Below are 13,080 nucleotides of genomic sequence, written 5' to 3' on the forward strand. Positions count from 1 at the left end.
ACATTTGTTTTTGATAAAATTTAATAGGACCGGTTAAAATTGAAACTAAATCGTTCCAAACTGATAAGTCCGCAACTCCGCATGACCAAATCTATCAGTTACTTTACAACCTTAGCCAGTTCAATTACGGTTGGCAAAACGGCAACTAGTTGGTTGGAAGAAGCTCAGGTTCCATTCAAAGTAGTTTGACATTCTTTTTCTTTTTAAAATGAGTATTTTTCACAATTAAATAGTTGGTTTGTTACAAATTTACACCAGTTTTTCAATATGACAGTTAATAGCTTGTTGGGAACAGTATTAAACCCCATTGTGGCAGTGACTTTCAAGAATGATGACAGTCACAGTCCACATGGTTGATGGTTCAACCATCTGTTACAGTCTTTTGGATTAGATGCTCGATCTTTTTGGGGGGAGAATTGTTGCTCAAATTTTTCCCTTTCAGGTCCCGAGTTACCAAAAAGTCTCAAGAGGGACAGACCCTCCTCTAACTTTGCTGGTGTCAGCTGCTACTTTTATCCCATTGCTTGGGTGAGGTTGGTGGGAGATTATTGTTTCATAGAGCTAAGTTCCCCTAATTCCGAAATAATAATTGAATTAATGGACCGAAAATGGCACTAGCACGAATCCATATCTTCTTACATGTGTTTACTTGACTTTTAATTTTAGTTATGTATGTATTACTCAAGGATAGAAAGTCAAAGATGAAATGAATTCGTAATACTCTTTGAGTATAAATGAAGTTACATAACCTTTAAATTTATATTATAGCGTTAGAATTAAAACAGAGAAAAACAAAACAAGCAGACGAACCAAATTCTGCAAACTACCAGTACTATACATCCAAAATATCAAGTGAAGTGATTAATTGTCTTTTTTCTCTTTTTGGTAATGAGAAGTTAACTAGCTAGAAGCCTAGAACTTAGAAGCATAAAAAAAACATGAAATGAGGCTGTACAATAAAAATCTTCGTACTTGGTCCCACAGCCAAATTCAAACCCAAATGACCAATACCACTGTCATGTGAGCCCCCAATAACAATGTCGATTGGTATTATGGACGGCGATAAAATGCTGTTATTTGTTAGAAACTAACAACTGGAACAATGTCTTGAACCTTGATTGTGTCATCAAATGTAAACAAACAAATTATTTGACTAATTCCTTCATCCTTAGTTATAATAAACAAATATATATATTTATATATATAGATGAAATTCTTGTAAACTTTCTTAAATATTCCAATTGTGCAAACTCAAATGACTGGCCGGCTTAATGACAACTTCAATAAATTTATAAAAGCTTTACTACTTATTCCCTCTTCATCTAATTAATTCATTCAAGCTAACAACCAAACTTAATGAGCAGGATGATTCAGCTTCATCAGCTCTCTCTCCTTTATGTTGCCGGAATTGCCTTCATCTTTCAACAATTTTGTGGTATGTAGTCCAATTATTTACTTCTTTATTTTGTTTCACCTGAGATATCTATCTTATAGTAAAGGATTCAATACTCAGTAGTTAGTCATTTAAAAGGGCTACCCAACAAGAGAGATAAGTTCTGTATATGTATTTGTTTCAAGGAGAAAATTACAGATTTGGTACACTTATTTTATACCTAGTTCAATTTTGGTCCATAATGTTTTTTAATTAGTTCTGTTTTAGTTCACTAATTGTTCTACGTACTCTTTCAATAAACGTTCAAATTTGTTTTCTCAAATTTGTCTCGCCTTTTACACTATCAAATATCAGCCAAATTCAGCAACTATATATTTGTTTTAAAGTTATGCATCTCTCATTTACAACCATATAAAGATCATTCAAATCGGAGTTCTAAAACTTAAGATAATTAGCCTAAAGTAGGGTACTCGAAATTATTAATTTTTCTTAGAAAAATTTTCAGATTTTTCAATCTTCACCAAACTTTAATTCTCTTTGATTCTAATACTCCAAATTGGTTCCTATGACTAAAAAATGATGAAATAGATATACTTGAGGAAAACACAACCAAAAGAATTTAAAATCATAACTTAAAAAAGATCGTGGACCAAAATTAAACTTAAACAAATTGAATTAAGTATTAAAATAAGTATACCAAATTTGTAATTTCCTATTGTTTCAAAACGGAAAGTTTTGGCCATATTGGGATTCTGGATTAACTGCAGGGTCCGTTGCAGCCATAAAGAAACGCCACCCCAACGTGAAAGCCTTGGCAAGCCTCTCGGGTTGGAGCTTGGGCTCCAAAGTCCTTCGCTGGTACACCCCGGCGGACCCCAAGCTCTGGATTTCCAATGCTGTCTCATCTCTTGGCTCCATTCTCACCACGTACCATCTTGATGGCATTGACATAGACTACGAAAACTTCCCCAAAGGTCGCATGGTCAATTCATCTTCAACGTCTTTCGCCTACTGCATTGGCCAACTCATCACCCGTTTGAAGAACCAAGGCCTCATTTCCATAGCCACCATTGCGCCGTTTTACGCTACGGCTGCACCTTTTTATGTTGAGCTCTTTGATGGCTTTGGGGATGTCATAGACTATGTCAACCACCAGTTCTACACTGATAAGGTGATCACCCCAAAAGGGTATTTGGATGCCTTTAGGCTTCGAGCCAAGCAATTTGGGAAGGATAAGTTGTTGCCTAGCTATGAAGTCAGTGGAAGAGGCATTCAAGGTGATGCCTTCTTTGATGCTTTGAGTCTGCTCCAGACAAATGGGTTGCAAATCAATGGGGTCATGATCTTCTCAGCTGATGCTTCTTCTGCCAATAACTATTATTATGAGAGAAAATCACAAGCTTTCTTGCTCAATTCTACTAGTGTGTGATACAAATTAATTGGTTTGCATTAATTACAAATGTAATATCTGTTTGAAAATTTAATATTTCAACATTAAATTCTTTCTTTTGAAATGTAATGTCCTTCTCGTTTTGAAATGTAATGTCAAAACTTAGGGTTTTGTAGAGAGTCTAGAGACTCAGAATTTTGAAAGAAAAGAAAACTATTTTTATTTTCGTTAGTGAGACCCACATTAGGATCTAATCCATCCCTTAAAATAATTTTGCAAGAAAACAATTCCCTAGGTTTAGATGTTGTACATGTCTCTATTTTCTATCACTTTCACAAATTTACCATCGCTTCCTCACGTTGGAGATAATTTTCAGTTTGTAGACAATAATTGACTTTCGGTTCTAAAAATCTTAACTTTGAGCAAAGGAATGGAACTCGACTGTAAAATGAAAAACTATGCATCAAATGTGTAATTCATTCTGAATAACGATTGGGCCACTAGGGTTTGGGCAAACACTAGTAGAAACCGTGGAACATGCACAGAGCGTGTGAGAGAGATGAACATAGATCTCACATGCCACAAATTAACACTAACTTTAAAAGAATTGGACTCCTTGATAAGATGATAAAAATCCAACCTTTAAGTGAGCATTGATCAAACTCAGACACTCAGGAACTACTTGACAGTTTAACCGATGAGGTAATCATAAATCTAGTGATCTAATGAAGTCATTAAATTAGTTGTGCTTCTAATGAAAGTTACTGCTCATATCTCTGTGAATTGAATGACTATTGGGTCTCTTTCAAGACAATAATGTTTACGCTTAAATTTGAGATATCTGCTAAGCGCCCCTTTGCTCCATTACGATTATCGGGACTGTGCAGTGCAGAACAGCCAGAGCTCTAATGGTCCAACAAGACTATAGGCAAATAATCTCACCCGAACCATGAGAAACATCAGGAAAAGTTAAGCTTTCCTACTTCGGATTCCAACCCGTTAAGATTCCAAAAGACAAGGTGCACCAATCGTATTGTGGAAGAGCCAACCCCTATTTAGTTATCACAATACCATACCAGGTTCTTTTACTAAATAAGATTCCATTTGTACATGCAATAAAAAGAGTAGTGTTGGTGGTTCTTTTATCTCCAACACCGTTACACCTTGCTGCCTAGCATCACATCTTTGGACATTGTAGAGACAGGTCAATTAGGTTTCCTGAAGCCAGAGCTCATATACAACAAAAAGACCCAGGCTTTAAAATTCCTAGAGCCTTATATATGGATTTTTACACTCACTTAAACAACAGTATTTTTAATTTCACCCCACCCCTTTTTTAATGGATTTTTACTCCTCACAGTGCCTGGGTGTCAAATGAAGCAGACTTTTAATCTCTATACAGCGAACCTAAATCTCCTACAAATCCCAAGAGATCATGTCTCAAAAACAAATGCCAGAATCCTTTCCATCTAATGATTTCACACTAGGAAAAATTATAAACCACAGTTCTTGTAAACTCCCCCACCTTACTTGAGTTCCCTCTTTTGGATCTATATAACTAGACTCATTTATATGAGTACAAATACCCAAATTAATACCTAAAGCTACATATTAGAATGGGTATACAATGTGGTGATGCTTTTCTCATAACTTTGACAAAAAAAAAAAAAAAAGGGGATACCCATTGAGGCTGAAACACAAGCCTCACATCCTAATAGAAACAAAGAATTCAAAAGAAAGTTTTTCAAGATTAAAAAAAAAAAAAAAAAAGTTGAACACATAGGTTAGATAGAAACAATTGTTCCACTGTTATACACTAATCTAGCATATAACTTGATATAAAAATGACCATCCTTCAAGTCAATGGAGAGGAAGTGAATAAGCAGACAAGGGATTCTAATTATTGAACACTAAGAAAACCAATAAGAAAATATTTCGCAGACGTGGAAAACATGAACAGGGATGAGATAGGTTTCACCATATTCCACTCCAAAGTAGCACAAGACCGAACATTATAAAGCAAATGATATTAAGTAAACAAAAATAAGGTTGATGACAGAAGAAACCATCTTGACGTGTTCTTAGACCACACAGCCAAAGGCCCAAGGAGTGGATGAGTTATAAGTGAATGATTGGATGGTATCCAAATAGCAGTTAAGAGAATCATGAGCCTAAATTTATGTTATGAAACAATCCCAAACATAGCATGGCATCAAAGATTTCCATAGAAATTTACTCCACATGTATATCAGCCAACATGGAAATTCGGGAAAAAACAAAAGAAAAGAAAAAGGCAAAGGACAACATATAATTTGAAGCATGTGAAAATGCAAGTAGATTTTTTTTCTTAGACATTTAACCCTGCTTAGCTTTTTCTAAACTAACTTGACATTAACTCATCCAATCCCCTGCCCTATCTTTTCTCCTCACAAAATTCATTCATCACCTTCTGTGCCATTCATATGAGCAATATACACAACAATTGGTATAAAGTTAGACCTTCAAAGTATATAACCATGCTAACTTGAAATCAGCATTAAACCATACAAAATTAGTTATTGTCAGTCACCCTCTTGTGAAAAGTGAAAACAAGCAAGGAGCAAGGGTTAAACAACACCAATTTCATATAATAAAAGTACTAAAACGTAATATTCAATAGTATAAAATGTTGACCAAAAGAAACATAGTCTAAAATGCCTTGCTCTGTTTAGAGTGTTTTAACTCCTACAACAACAACTCACTCGGTTCTAGTACTCTCTTTCAAGATGTATCACAAACAACAAATTCACAGATAACTTATTCCACATAATTGATACACAATCAATATCCATGTAGTAGAGGCTCCTGATATCAAATGCAACAACAATGATGATGAATTAAGGACGACATAATAAGAATTGATAGCGCATTATAAAAGAACACATTCAATGCAATCACCTGCATTATCATTGCTTGACATTCTCCAAGTACCACTTGTAGGTATCAACAAGACCCTCCTTGAGCGAGACCTTGGGCGTCCAACCCAACCCCGCGAGCTTCGAGCTATCCATGAGCTTCCTCGGAGTCCCATCGGGCTTGGCCGAGTCCCAAACAAGCCTGCCCTCGAACCCCACCACCTCCTTGACCAACTCAGCCAACTCCTTGATAGTCACCTCCTTGCCACTCCCCACATTGACATGCTCCAACCCACTATACCTCTCCAACAAGAACACCACCGCGTCCGCCAAATCGTCCACGTGCAAAAACTCCCTCAATGGACTCCCAGACCCCCACACCACCACCTCCTCCGCATTCTTCACCTTCGCCTCGTGAAACCGCCTCATCAATGCCGGCAAAACATGCGAATTTTCGGGGTGAAAGTTGTCATTCGGTCCATATAAATTCGTTGGCATCCCCGAAATCGCATCCCAATTGTACTGAATCCGGTACGCCTGGCACATTTTGATCCCAGCGATCTTGGCAATCGCATACCACTCGTTAGTGGGCTCTAGAGGACCCGTTAACAAAGCGTTTTCGGGAATCGGCTGCGGAGCAAATTTCGGGTAAATGCAAGAGGAGCCGAGAAACAGGAGCTTCTTGACTCCGAATCGGTACGAGGCGTCGATGACGTTGGTCTGGATTTGGAGGTTGACGGCGATGAAATCGGCGGGGTAGGTGTTGTTGGCGTGGATGCCGCCGACTTTCGCGGCGGCGAGGATTACAAATTGGGGCTTCTCGGCGGCGAAGAAGGACTCGACGTCGTTTTGGCGCGAGAGATCGAGCTCGGCGTGGGTGCGGAGGACGAGGTTGGTGAAGCCCAAAGCTTGGAGCTTGCGGACGATGGCGGAGCCGACGAGACCGCGGTGCCCGGCTACGAAGATCTTCGCCGATTTGTCGGAGAGGAACGGAGGGGAAATGGATTCTGAAGAGAGAGAGAGAGAGAGAGAGATTAGGGGATCTCTGAGATTGTATGTGTGTTGTGTTGTGTTGTGTTGTGTTGTGTTGTTTGGTTGCTGAGAAAATGTGCATACAAGGAAATAAATTTTTTGAAGTGAATTAGATTAGATTTTCTCAGCAACCAAACAGAATGTAGAGTGTGAGATTAGAGTAAAGAGAGAGTACCACTCATATTGTGAGATGTTTTTGCTTCAGTGCTGTAGCAACTGTGGAAGAGAGACACTTGCAACTCAGTGGAGAGGTGACAACTGAATCAACTCATCTGGGCACTCACATTTTTATTCTATTTATGTCCAGAAATTTGGTGCTCATTTCTGAGGCCCACTGATTATCAACAGGGTTTGAGCCCATTTTGTAAATTTGATCACTAGCCCCAATTGCTAAGTTTTAGAAATAATATTATTTGAAAAAAAATTACTTGGCTCCTAGCTATTCCTCCATGGCTCCATACAAGTCATTTACCAGGTAACAAGTGTTGTTAACTTACAAGGATAAAATGGGCATTAAAAAGATTAACATATGTCAATTTATTGTTTGTGACAATAACACCACATCGGTAACACTATATGATATATTGATGTGGTGTTACAAATCCACTAAAGTATAATACATATATAATCATTAATATGGTAATTAACTCTACTACATCATTCATGTATGTACATTTACAAGTGAAACTTTCATATAATCGATGTATATATTTATTAACTCTATATCATTATATTTTATCTCTAATATAATACATAATAACATAGATAAATATATAAAATATATACACTCTTAGTATAAGTAAGTTTTGGTACATCCACAAGAGTTGGAGTTGTCCTCCTTTTTTTTATTTTTTGGGGGCCGCAACACCAAATCTTTTATAAGTTATAACTAAAGAAAATATATGCAGCTTCTAGTGGTGGGCCTGGTGTTCAAAATAGGTGGAAGGATCGAAGCTGCCAAATTGCCAATATTATTCACTCTTTTCGGAAGCTTCAAATTGGTTTTAAAAGAAGCTTCCTTCAAATTAGTAAGAAACTTCCCTCAAGAAAGAAAGAAGCTTCCTTTGTCAATTCATAGTTAGGTTAGTTAACTGGGCCTAAACCATCTAACCATATAGAAAATCTACATTTACGCCCAGCCTTGAAAATAAAACTTGAGCCCATCAATGTTAACAACTGACAAATCTTGAAAAAAGATTTTAGCCCAAGTCCTCTGTACCATAATTGGGCCATGCCCAAGCACGCTACATGATATGACTCTTGTTCTTTCTACTTTTGGGCTAACTACAAATAAATCAATAAAAATTTAAGTAAATGATTATAAAACTCAAATTTGGGCTCTTTATACCTTTAAGATCCATATGTTTTTTTTTTTTTTTAAGGAGGTCTAATAACACTTAACCCGGTCCACATTCTAACATTCTTCTCTTTTCCGTCTCTCTTTGTCTGGCCTCACTCTCTGTCTGACCTCACTCTCTCCACTACTACAATAATGTTAATAGACGACACTACCTACACAACAGTTTGTTAAAAACTGTTGTGTAATTTTAACACACAACAGTTTTTAAAAAGCCGTTGTATGAATGCATGAAATCCAATAGTTTTTGGCAGAGTAGAGTTTATGAAATTGCCTAAACAACACTTACTAGCTGCAACCGTTATGTATGTGAAAGGAAATGAAAAAAACCGGTGCTACAGTATCTTCATTAATCCTCCTTTATCACACATACAAACCTTCTTTCTCTCTCAGCTCCCTCGATCCGCTCTTTCTCTTTCTCCCTCTCCCTCTCGATCTGCCCTCTCGATCTCTCTCTCACTTTCAAACTTCCTCTTCTATTCTCCTCAGTCTCTCTATCTCTCTCACAGCCTCCCGCTCAAACTCCCTCGCCCTCTCCCTCGCTCTCTGACCTCGCCCTCGCCCTCGCCCTCGCCCTCGCTCTCTGACCTCTCCCTCGCCCTTTCACCTTAAACTCAAAATGGGGTAGAGAATCTATGTTATCCACTTCGACTTGAAGAACTCTAAAACACTCGTTCCTGGGTTGGGTCGGATAGGACCAGACCAAAGCGACTGGATCTGTGGAATCTGATATGGTTTTAATACCCTTCCTTCTCGTGTTTGTTCTAAAGTTATGAGGTAACTCCCCATTTCTTTCTTAGGTAAATCAATGTATGAATTCATAAATTTCTCTTTGATTTCAGCAAACCCTAACTTATTTTTCTCTCTATATCCTAAATCGAAAACAAATTTATCAACATTATGCTATAATTTATGTCAGGTACTCTTTTTCTCCTTTTTCTTTCTCTCTGTATATTTTCTTTAATTATTCTTTTAAGAAACAACTCCCAGTTAGACCTCAAGTAATTCGTACAACCTTACCCTCGATCCCCTTTTGCTAAATTTTAATTCCCATTTTCTAGGGTTTATATACACTAGTTCGTGAAATTTGGGGGTTTCTTATTTTATGGTAATTTTCTGTATTTGTGGCCCTAACTTTATCTAATTTGATGTTATTTTTTAGTTGGGCTTGCATTTATCTGCTAGCCGAGGAAATATAAAATTGGGTAAAGAATCAATTCTAATGTTTATAATATATTCTATCTTTATTTATTCTTTGTAGGTTCTACTGATCGATTTTCTTTGTTGTTAAGCTCTGTGTGCTGGTTTTCATCAAAGTACTTTTAGATATGTTCATTTTGCTAGATGTGGTTTGACAATTTTCTAGCTATAAATATATATATTTTCTAGTTGTAAATATATAAATATATATATTTATATAGTTACCCCATGTAAAGTTATGTTCTAAACACACGCAATCTTCTTTAGGTTCTGTAAATGGAGCAAACTGCAAGAATTGGCAATACAGCCAGATGTGGATGGATTTTTGGTTTGTGGAGCTTCCCTTAAGGTGATAATTCTTTTTTGCCTTGTCTCAGTTGTCTGTTTATTTTCTCGATCTGTTATCAACACATTGCGAACAAAAAATGTAATATTTCTTCCCTTTCTGCTTTTGGTGTTGTAGTGCTTTCATTGCGATTAAATTAGATTGACATGCCACTATTTTGTTAGTTATGCTTTGAAACGTTAGCTTTATTGCTAGCTGTCTGGTAGTTATATGTTTAAGGTTCTGTGTGCCTTTACAGGACCACTGGTTCATAGTGTTCTACTTATATTACATTCTATTCTAACTATGGTACTGATAAAGCTGACATATATTTGTGTTTCTTTCTCCATAGGTTTGCAAGGTAGCTCCTATTTCATGTGAAACTAAAGTATAGCATTCACTAAGAGGATCTTTTTGATTGATTGCCTTGGAGTTGTCCATCAAAGCAGCGACTCTGAAACAGATATTGTACTGAAGGGTGTGGTATGTCTTTTTTGCTTTTTCTAGCATGGCAGCTGATAGTGAATTTATCTATTTTCTTTGTTCTCATTAAGCTTTAAGTATTGACTATTAATATAAATAATTTGTGCAAATCATTTTTGCAATATTGATTCGCTACCAATATCATCTTTAAATTGCTCATCATTTGTGGACTTGTGAGTCTTTGTTTTGGTTTTGGGACTTGTGGGTGTGGAAATTAGGTGAGAAGTAGGAATTTCAAGATGATGGGTTCGGGTATGAACTTGATTACTACTGTTATTGGCTTTGGTATGAGTGCAACATTTATCATATTTGTTTGCACTAGAATCATTTGTGGGAGGCTAAGAGGTGTTGAATCAAGGCCTATGTTTGAGATTGAATCAAGGATTGATCATGAGCAGGTATATATGATTCCCTGAGCTATTTTTATTTTCTCAGGTAGGAATATCTGGGTAGTTCTTACAATTTATGAGCATCTCTTATATCTGTGTGTTTGTCGTTTTGAATTTTTGAGTTGGTTATGTATGATTGGTTTTGCAACTAGGATCGATATGTAATTTAGCATCTCAGTAGCTTATTTGGGTAGGCAAGCTTTCATGTGTTTCATGATTTTCATTTGCTCTGATGGCTGGCTATGGCCATCTGCTTGTTTATGTTGTAGTTTTGATGTGAACTTGCTGTAGTTGAGAGAGTCAAGTCTGAAAATGGAAGATATGAAAGTAAAGAAGAAACAATTACTGAACAGAGAGGATAAGAAGGAAATGGTGGTCTAATTAATTTTCACATCCCCTGTCTTACTTGGACAGCTTGCTTGCTCAATAACAATGATATTGATTGTTCTATATTGCATCGTATAAAGAATTTCCAAATTTTCATGGTTTTTATTTGTGATAACCCAAAGACTAAGTTTGTTTCCATCTTGCCATCTTTCATTTGTGTTCACTGCCATTTCACTTAAGCTTGAGAGTTCTTCATTTTGTTAGTAGCAACTTAAGTTGTGAGCATGGGTTCTAAGTTTTCGCTATTTACTGGCAGCCAAAGCATCAGACTAGCGGCCTTTTTTTTTTTCCTGAAGTTGTGGCTATCACTATCACTTTCTATTCATTAATATCACTTGACTAATATATTTCAAGTCTAAATCTTCAGACCCATTTGACTAATATCCTAAGCTTAATGAGTATTCCTTGATAATGCCTCCCTGAAAAAGAAGCTCATTTGTTTTTATAGGTCAGACACTTCAAGCTGGCCAAAGAAGAATCTGTGATCTTTCTTCTAGGTCAGACACTTCAAAACATAAATAGTATAGAATATTATCTTATCGCTCTACGGTTTTAATTGTCTTTGCATCTGAAATTTTCTGATGAATCTATTTGCTGGCAGTCAGCAATTCATTAATCTTTTCATTTTTTTAAAACTCTCCCATTCGATCAGTTGAGCAATTTGCATCTTTGTAAACATTCCCTAAGGTTCATCTAAAGTTTATTAGGATCTTTTTACCCTTGAGTTACTCATTTGGTACGCAAATTAAGTTGCAGCTTCGATTAAGTACATTGACTTCCATTAGATTGTAATTAAGTTGTATGTATTTTTAATTGTAGATGAGGAGGAGAGGAAGTACAAGGGTTGCAAAATAAGCTTTGTATTCAATAGCTCGATGTGTGGTTGTCATTTGCCTTGCTGCTAGTGATAAGCTAACTAGGTTGTGTAGATATATATTATTTTTGGTACATATATGCTAGGGGCAGTTTATCGACTAATCTTGCAAATTCAGTTATTTTGGTATGTATATGGCTGACTTTGCACGATTACTTAGCTTGGACCATGCCATGGCTTTTATTGAGTTTAAAATCTGGTTTTCATGCTGAATATAGCTATAGAAGATCTGGAAGAAACTTGATTAATGATAGACATGCTTGTATGTATTTTGAATTGCAGATGAGGAGGAGAGGAAGTGCTAGTTTAGAATTGCCAAGGACACTTCAAAATGGAGTCATTTTATGATGCAAGATGAGCAGGAAAGAAGAACAAGTCAGGCAACCAATAATCTATCATTTCTTACTTTGTCTTTTTCTATCTTTAGTTTCCTTGTAGTGTTTGAGTGACATTATAGTTTGTGTAATTGTACAAGTACTTTTTTTATATGTATAGCTATCAAGCTACTTTCAATTAATTTTTAGGGTGTTAATATTAGCAAGGGATGTGTGAATGAGTTTGCTATGACTTTGTAAACTCCAATTCCAATTTAATGAATTCATGGATCTTTTTGAGCTGTCCATAGTTGTGGATTTAATTGGATGCAAGCAGGGATTTAGTGAGATTTAATTTCAATTGGATGCAAGCAGAGTTGTTAAATTTTGAATCAAACAAACAACAGTTGTCAATTTAAAAATATTGTGTTAGTCAAACCTAGACAACGATTTTAGTTGAATAACCATTGTGTTGGTCAAACCTAGACAACGGTTTAAGAGGAAAACAAGTTGTGGATAATGAAATAACACAACGGTTTTAGGTTATAAACGGATGTGTATATGTGATTAAAACAACATGTTTTAGTTAAATCTGTTGTTGGCATATTAATTACACAACGGTTTTAGATTATCAACAGATGTGTATATGCTTTACTAACAACATTTTTTAGCCAAGACTGTTGTTGAGTGCCTCTACTAACAACATTCCTACCAAATTTAACCTGAATTATGTAACGGTTTTTATAAAAAATGATGTTTAAAGATACATTGGACAACATTTATAGTATATAACTATTGTTAGACATTAGCTACTACAATAGTTTTATATCTATAAACGTTGTGTATTCTATTGCGAGACAACTGTTTGGACGAAAATCAAGGTTTTTGATGGACTTTATACAACAGTTTTAAATTATAACTGTTGTATGTACTAACTCAGACAACAGTTAAAAACCGTTGTCTGAATAGACTATAGATGTCACACGCCTAGACGACGAAATTTTGGAGGAATAGACAACGGTTTTTTACCGTTGTCTATTAA

At 36.1% G+C, this 13,080-nt stretch overlaps 2 protein-coding genes and 1 long non-coding RNA gene across 3 annotated transcripts; 2 read left to right on the plus strand and 1 right to left on the minus strand.

Moving 5' to 3' along the window:
• Positions 1 to 1,365: 1,365 nt before the first annotated feature.
• On the plus strand, positions 1,366 to 2,822 carry LOC147293370 (chitinase 2-like). Its single transcript, XM_086231055.1, has 2 exons — positions 1,366 to 1,435; positions 2,086 to 2,822. The coding sequence occupies exons 1-2, from the start codon at positions 1,366 to 1,368 to the stop codon at positions 2,820 to 2,822; spliced, it is 807 nt and encodes a 268-aa protein (XP_086087181.1).
• Positions 2,823 to 5,549: 2,727 nt separating this feature from the next.
• Positions 5,550 to 6,999, minus strand: LOC147293371 (putative GDP-L-fucose synthase 2). Its single transcript, XM_086232936.1, has 2 exons — positions 6,885 to 6,999; positions 5,550 to 6,684 (listed from the first exon to the last, which is right to left on the minus strand). The coding sequence occupies exons 1-2, from the start codon at positions 6,889 to 6,891 to the stop codon at positions 5,729 to 5,731; spliced, it is 963 nt and encodes a 320-aa protein (XP_086089062.1). The 5' UTR covers positions 6,892 to 6,999; the 3' UTR covers positions 5,550 to 5,728.
• Positions 7,000 to 10,077: 3,078 nt separating this feature from the next.
• Positions 10,078 to 12,303, plus strand: LOC147293372 (uncharacterized). The gene is made up of 3 exons (XR_015120780.1): positions 10,078 to 10,472; positions 11,299 to 11,347; positions 12,007 to 12,303. It is a non-coding gene; the product is annotated as an uncharacterized LOC147293372 (long non-coding RNA).
• The last annotated feature ends 777 nt before the right edge of the window (positions 12,304 to 13,080 follow it).

This window comes from Dryas octopetala, chromosome 2 (genome assembly GCF_963921425.1).
Source record: "Dryas octopetala chromosome 2, drDryOcto1.1, whole genome shotgun sequence".
NCBI classification, from domain to species: Eukaryota; Viridiplantae; Streptophyta; class Magnoliopsida; order Rosales; family Rosaceae; genus Dryas; species Dryas octopetala.